The sequence below is a fragment of the Anopheles merus genome, chromosome 2R (assembly GCF_017562075.2).
Source record: "Anopheles merus strain MAF chromosome 2R, AmerM5.1, whole genome shotgun sequence".
In the NCBI taxonomy this organism is placed as follows: Eukaryota; Metazoa; Arthropoda; class Insecta; order Diptera; family Culicidae; genus Anopheles; species Anopheles merus.
In genome coordinates this window covers 17,303,705-17,311,027 of record NC_054082.1, presented here as the reverse complement: position 1 = coordinate 17,311,027, position 7,323 = coordinate 17,303,705, and the positions used below count along the sequence as shown (strand labels likewise).

Sequence of the window (7,323 nt, the reverse complement as noted above, 5' to 3'; positions counted from 1 at the left end):
GCGAAATAAAGCTAACTCTAGGCCTACTACATCGTTGATGATCAAAATTGGAACCCGAGCATCTAACCTTCAAGTGGTGGCCCTTATAGGCGAACACATTGCTATTTTGCTGTTTTCGTGTGTATGCGCGTCTTTTTATCAGTTTTTATTTATTAACATGCATTTCGATCAGTACTTTTTCAGAGTTTTAGAGTGCATGATTTATTCTGTTTTACATGACCGAAGGAGGAGAAAAAAGAAGAAGCATTAACTTGTCTCCTGCTCATGGCCTACAGTAGCGAACACGTGCGTTCACCGGCAGTCGAACCGTAAACTGTTCGACCACAATAATTACTAGGTCTTAAAAAGGCATACTTATATGAAAATACGTAATCTTTTCGTCCAGTTTCCCATTTTCCATTTTCGCTCCGCCAGCAGGCAAACGATATGCATATTATAATGGGGGCGGTGAGCTTCAAACTTCAAACCCGAAACAGTACATTCATCTGCGTGTATCAACGTATCAAAACTTTGGCAAAAGTGCATACCGCTGCGAAAAGATAACCGCGCACTGAAATGGAAGGGACGGACCTTACTACCTCGATAGAAAACAACAGCTCCTAACTAACTTTTTTTTTCTTGTCGCTCACTCACTCTTTCTGCATATACGTGTGACACCCTGTATGCCGGCGGGGCGGCCCGGCTAGGGCGGAACGAAAAGGGAAACATGGGGAAAATCCTCTCCATCTCAACTAATCACTAAGCGTTAAACAGGAGTACAAAAAATACTACTCAGGCGAACACACTAGGAAACACTAGCGCCAGCAAACACGATTCCCAACAAGCAAATTTAAAAATGTGTCTTAGTGTGTAGCACGTCTGTTTCAGTGATTGTGTGTGCGAATGTGTGTAACAGTGAATACTCGCGTCACGCGTCTTGCAAATTATTTTAGAATTCCTATAACCGCCTTCGCCCGGCGGAAAGAAAGATAGAAAAAAAAGGAAGAAAGAGAACAAAAGCAACCTCAAACACACACGTACACCACCTTCTTGTATCATACAGTCTAGTATATAGTTAGTACGGGTGCATGTTAAATGTAATGATAGGAAATTGCTTTTATTCTACCTAAGCTGTAGCTTCACCCCACTCTCGGGGAAGCTGTGTTCTTTCTACTTTCTTCCTTTCTAGATCTCTCTTTCGTGTCGTTTCCCCGAGGCGTTAGTTCCCTTCAACGGCCTACCGTGTGTCCTTACAAACTACCACTACTATCAATGCATTCCTAATGTTCTGTAGCTCCATTTACCGTGCGTTTAGAGCTGTTTGCTTACGATCATGCAGAGCCAAAGGCTTTCCAGGAGTGTTTTGTTTATTTTTGTTTCAATGTTTGGGCATCAAATGATAATGGTGTAACTTCCTTCGATGAGAGATGTACGCTTTCTGGTACCGTATCTGAACGGGGTGTGTATCCTCCCCTTCCCTGTTCGCTCTTTCTTACGACCCGCTCGCGTCTGGGGTAATTCTACTGAATAATGACAGTATTGGACGCGTCGGCAGCATCATTGCCCTTGATGTTGGGCGTGATCGTCACCTCATCCACGTCCATCGACAAACTACTGTCGAGCGTGATTGCTGCGGACAGCGAGTTCACGGAGACCGACTCCATGTTGTTGATCGAGGTATCGTCGTCGATCATGTTATTACTGCTGATCAGTACCGCATCGGTCGGCTCCTTTGATTTACCGTTCGCCGTCGCAGTTACCCTGTTGTTGTCGTCATCGACAAGATCAATCTGAAAGGATCATTATCAAGTCCGTGCATATAGTATGGTCATGTTTTGCTAGGCTTCAATTTCATTCACTCATTTTTATCAATTTATTAGAAGAGAAATAGAGAGAGAGAGAGAGCGAGAGTGCGAAAGAATATTAGGGACAGAGAACTGGAACAACGAATAAGGTCCATGTTTATCATTTCATCCTCTGCGGTACCATCTGCTTTCCCATCATTTACATCCTAACTTATACTAACGAAAATGCACTACACGAAACCAATTCCACTCGCCCAGCTGGACTCCCCGAGCATATTGTTAGAATGTCCGTTTCGCTCCGTTCCTGTGGCTGTGACTGGTTGTGATGGTTCGTTTTCTGTGTTTCTTCATTTCACTTCCATTATTTCCACATCTCCGGCCGGCGACACCGATTTCTCTTGCTTGTCCTTATCAACGGAATGGTCCTGTCTGTTCGGTGGCTCGGCGTTCCCTTCGGCGTCACCACCAGTGCTTGCAGCAGCCGGAGCACCAGTCGCACCAGCATTACTACCACCGGTAGCGTCCGACGTCATCTCGGTGGAATCTTTCGACTGGTCTAGCGATTCTTTCGTGCTGCCCAGCACCTCTTGCGTTTGTTTCGAGTTGGTGGCTTCAAATTCCTTCAGCACAGCGTCCAGATTAAATCGGCGCCGATAGTTCATGAAAAAAGTGCGCACTTGCGTTTCGGTTTTCGAACCGAGTGTGTCCGCAATGGCCTGGCCGTGCACAGGTTTACGGGGGAAGGGGTAGTAATGTAAACCCAACCAGAGAACCCGGGTGACCATGTGTGCGCAGTACGCGGATGATTTCCAACCGACCAATCAATAAAAAGAGAAAAGAAAGAAAGAAAAATCCAGTCAGAGATATGCGTCGGAAACACACAAACCTTAGAACGGTTGTTGGTAGAGTTCTCGAATGGTTTGAATGACCATTGCTTTTGAGGGAAAGTTTCGATCGTTACCTGGAAATCTCGCCCGTACATTCGAACACCTTGCACCGCTAGCATTAGCTCCTCGTTGTTCCAACGGGAGTTTAAACGGACGGAGCTCACTTCCGGTGGCTTCAGTTCCTCCAGCACATCGTCTATCTTGCGCTTAAGTCCACTGGACTTTTGTTTGTTGTTCTGAATCTGAGATGAGGAGGAACGGGGAACACATGGTCCTATATCAGTGTTTGAAGTGTAAGATTGACAAGCACACACACATACACACGCTCACACAGGGGGAAAAACGCATCCGACGAAGCGCATATTGCAACTGTGTATCACGAATTTCAATCCATACATTATTGTTGAGTCCAACAAATGAGAGCATCAAGCTGCTTTTAATTCATTAAAAAATTGCAAAAACCTGTCGCAATATTCACTGCTTTGGCGGATTGTTTTTTTTTTCTCTCTGCACTGAGACGAGCGTGGTATTTTAAGTGTGGTGCGAGGGAGCTAACGTAACATCCAAAATGGCTATGCACCGACAGCCACTAGCAGCTATCGGTGTGGTTGTGGTGTGGTTCGCTTACTTGAGTCAAGAGTGAAACGATTTCCCGATCCATGCTGGCCAACAGGTCGTTATTTTGGACAACCTTCTTAACGCCACCGTCACTGCCAACGGTACCACCGTCGTTGTTCTGGGCAGAACTGGCAAGCTTCACGATGTCGTCGTGGTTAATGTACATGCCCTTGGGCGGGCGGCGCTTGTGGCTGTCGCCACTTTTGCCCAGGATGTTCGAGCCCCGTGTACGTTTGTTCATAAAGGACGGCCCGGTCGTTGGACGTAGCACGCCGGTGCGTCTAGCATGATCAGAGTGGAGAAGCGAATGGATCAAAATGATGGGGGAGGTGTTCGTACATCAGCCAACAGAAAACACTATCAGTAATGGGGAGCTTCAACGTTCGGAACTTGTAACCGGGGTAACAACACAAGCGTCACTCTACAATACGACACAGAATCCATGTTAGGTGGTTTATGGGCAACATCTCGTACGTGAAAAGCTTTGCGATTAACCGTAACTTTTTGCAACTAATTAGCACTAACAGCGGTAAACTAAAAAAAAAAAACATTGATCAATCAAAAACACACGATGATGCCAAGTGTGTTGCTGTTGGAGTGTAATGAGCGTGCCGTTACACTTTGAATTAAGTTAAATGCTGTGCGGTCAAACCATAGTGAACAAGTCTGCAACTTGTGCCGCCAAACTTGCGGACATATTTTAGCAAAGAAATTAGAACGAATTCAAAATAAACAAGACACAACAACAAAATTAAATGATCAACACACTCAAAGTACACACAAAATATTACATAGTTGGATTGTGGTGTAGTAGTATTGTAAAGTGACGGAGATGGTGAAAGCAACAAAAAAAAACAGGGAAATGTAATGTGGAATTTGTACAACGGAAAATGCTTTGATAACTCGATTGCGTACTAGGATTTAGGGATGAAAACCGTACCTCCAGTGATGGTGGCAACTGCCACAGAGCTTGCCATGCGATGACGCATGCAATTCGCTGCACGTCACCCCGCATCCGGCGCAGTTGAGTGACCCCTCGCTGGTCGCTCCACCAGCGGCAGGGCCGGAACTACTGCCATTGGTTTCGTTCTCGGCATCATTGCTTTTGCCACTACCACCACCCGCACCACTGTTAGGAGTGTTCGGGTTGTTATTCCCGACGCTGCCACTGTTCGTACCCGCTGCCGCACTGTTCGACGAAGGCTGCGGACGGAAGTTTTTTTTTTTTGGGACCGCACGGAGCCCATACAAGTCCCGTCGGATTTCAGATGGACACGCGAAGGCGGACGAACGCATAGGAAAAAGAAAGCGAAAGATGGTTTAAATTCAACTATCCCGGTCAGAAGCGATCCGATCGGATCAATCCAAGGCGCAGCATTGCCAATGCAGCTATACTGCACGATCATATGTGCCTACAAAGTAAAATATAGTATTTCGTTCTCTTCCGTCCCGTTTAACTTCCGCTTTTTCCTCGTTCTCTCACTTTGCACCCCCTCTATTCTCGCCTTCTCACTCTCTTTCTCTCTCTCTCTTTATGTTTCGCCTTGTATTAGTTCTTGGCTGGAACGCACGGTACTGATTGTGTACCGTTCCGTGATCCGAGATCTTCTGTTTTAAAACATAGTTAACACTTACCTTGTCCTCATTGTCTGATTCTTCGTTGCTTCCGTGGTCACTGCCATTTTCCGAGCTGTCGTTCTTTTTCATCTTTTCCTGCCGATCCATAACGCTCGTTCGGCTGCGGGTCTTTTTCCACGAGTAGTAAAACTTCACTAGACTTGCAATTGATTTATCGGGAAGCTACGTTTATAGAGGAGAGACAAATAACGTTACAACCTGCACTCATGGCCAATTTAGAAATGGTTTATCGGAATGCATGCGTACCATCTGCCGGATGCGATGAAAGCTCTTCCCGTGGAACTGGAACGCTTGCTCAAACAGAACCCGATCCTCGGCGGACCACTCGTCTGGGAAGGGTGTAAAGTTGGCCAAGTCCAGGACTGCTCGCTCGAGGTCATGCTTGTGCCAGAACAGCATCCCCAGGGCCTGCTCACCGTTGTATCCATACTTTTCTTTAGCGACGGTGATATATTCTTCCACTGGGAGGGCAAAATAAAGCGCAAAATAGGAGCACCAAATGATGGTGTTTAGTCGAGAAATCGGAAAACGAAACGCAGCGACCAATCAAAGCAACCACCTACATTTGTTGTCAGGAATTTCCTTCGTCGGGGACCATACAAGCAGCGCTCGATCGTTCAGCTGTTCCGGTTTGCGCTCGTTCGGCGCTACAAGCTCCGGGCAGACGGCCTGATAGTCACGGCCTACGCGAATTTTCTCTGCGAAACCGGATGGGGTTTGGGAAATGCAATGTCAGAAACGTCAATGAAGTGTATCGGATAATTCAAATTTCCTCCTCTTACGAAACACCTATCCAGCTGGCCACCACCCCAGCCTGGACGGGAGACGTGGGTAGGAACGAGAACCAGCCGCAGACCCGACGCGTACACGACGCATGCAGAATCCTGCGTATCGTACGGAACGTTAGCCCGAACGCCCTGTGACCTCGCCACACGATTGAAACTGGCTCACCCTGTGCCGCGCACCGTACGTTCCAACTACAACTTACCTTCGTATTCGCTTTTGGTCTTTGTTGCCTTCGAAGAGTTGCCATTTTTGCGAGCTGTGGCCGAAGAAAGAAAGCAAGATACCATTTATTCGAGACGATCGTGCCGGACGGAACAGAACGGAGTGACCACCTTCCGTTCTGCGTCTCGCACCCCAAGAGCTGAAGGGCGCTCACGAGGAGGAAAGTGACACAAACGTCGTCGTCGTCGTCGTCGTTACTTACAGTTTTCGTCGTCCGAGCTCGAGTCGGTAGCGCCACCGGCCGCGCTGGAAGCGCTGACCACCCCGGCACCCGCATGACCGTTAGGGCTTGGGCCTCGCGATCGCTTCCCATTCCGCACGCCTGCCTCCGCTGTTCGCTCCGCTAGAACCATCTTCACCCTCTTCGAATCCAACGCGAGTACTCCAGGAGCGCGACCCTGGTGGTGTGCTTCTTTCACAAATTCGGCCGCTTGGTGGTATTTCCTACCTTACCCCGCAGCGGACACTTGCACTCCAGGGGGAAAATCACCGATCGACGGAGGATGCACAGTTTTTCCCTTTCGCAGCGAGCGAGGAACAGTCGGTTAGTGAAGGAAAATATCAAACAAAACGGAACAAACACTGCGGCTCACTTGGTATTGCAGACCTAGCTGCACTTTTCACGCCACCGTACAATCGAGCAGCTGTCTGATTCAAAGACGCCTAAAGTCGAGCACTTCTGGCCTGGAAGCTGCTCGAGCTGTCAAACGTCAAACCTTCCATGCCTGCGCCAACCTTTACCTCGCTCGCTCTAACCTTCACGCTTTCTGGTGCTGTTTCGCTCTAGTTCACGTTTGCGATCGTACTCGCTACCCAAGCGTTGGATGGCTAAAAGCCTACAGAATTGAGAAATTCTTGCTAATATGTGTCCCAAAGTCCATTGTTTCTTGTTTATTAGTCATTTCGATTACATTTATACGATTTTCTTGAATTTTCTTCAACAACAGCAATTAAAAATCGGAATCAAATGGAATGGGATGAAAAGCGACCACTGTGCAGAGCAGCTGCTGGGAAGCGCGTTGTATAATTCGACAGTTATCCAGCAGAATTGGCAAGCTAATATAATTTTATGCATCAGTTTTAATGCAAAAACAAGCACACACATAAAAAATATAATTCAACATGTTCACAATTTACTATTAAATTTTTTGCACTTACTGAATTTTCTGCTGGCAAGGAGAATTACTGTAAAATCAACTGGAAACATAATAATATCGAAAAAAGATTGTTTTTTAAATGAGAAACTTTCAATTATCACGCTATTAATTACCTATCGCACACCAAACGCCAGAGTTGCCCTTGAAAATTCCTCATCCAAGAATTTAAAAATGCTAGCAAAGCCGCTTCTATGGTAGCGGAAATTTGACAGCTGTTTGACTGCCATTTCG

The 7,323-nt window shown here is 46.8% G+C and overlaps 1 protein-coding gene across 1 annotated transcript; it reads right to left on the bottom strand.

Annotated features, from left to right (window-relative positions):
- Positions 1-1,917: 1,917 nt before the first annotated feature.
- LOC121590775 (REST corepressor 3-like) lies at positions 1,918-7,297 on the bottom strand. The gene is made up of 11 exons (XM_041910755.1): positions 7,206-7,297; positions 7,094-7,132; positions 6,138-6,991; positions 5,916-5,969; positions 5,491-5,625; positions 5,174-5,388; positions 4,925-5,089; positions 4,230-4,492; positions 3,300-3,570; positions 2,746-2,913; positions 1,918-2,500 (listed from the first exon to the last, which is right to left on the bottom strand). Exons 3-11 carry the CDS (start codon positions 6,286-6,288, stop codon positions 2,132-2,134), a joined length of 1,791 nt encoding a protein of 596 aa, XP_041766689.1. The 5' UTR covers positions 6,289-6,991; positions 7,094-7,132; positions 7,206-7,297; the 3' UTR covers positions 1,918-2,131.
- Between the last annotated feature and the right edge of the window lie 26 nt (positions 7,298-7,323).

Coding starts and splice junctions, on each gene's coding strand:
- LOC121590775 (XM_041910755.1), bottom strand. CDS start 6,288: ATGGTTCTAGCGGAGCGAACAGCGGAGGCAGGCGTGCGGAATGGGAAG. Junction 4,493..4,924: donor AATCAGACAATGAGGACAAG/GTAAGTGTTAAC, acceptor TTCCGTCCGCAG/CCTTCGTCGAACAGTGCGGC. Junction 2,501..2,745: donor TGTACGGGCGAGATTTCCAG/GTAACGATCGAA, acceptor GTGCACGGCCAG/GCCATTGCGGACACACTCGG.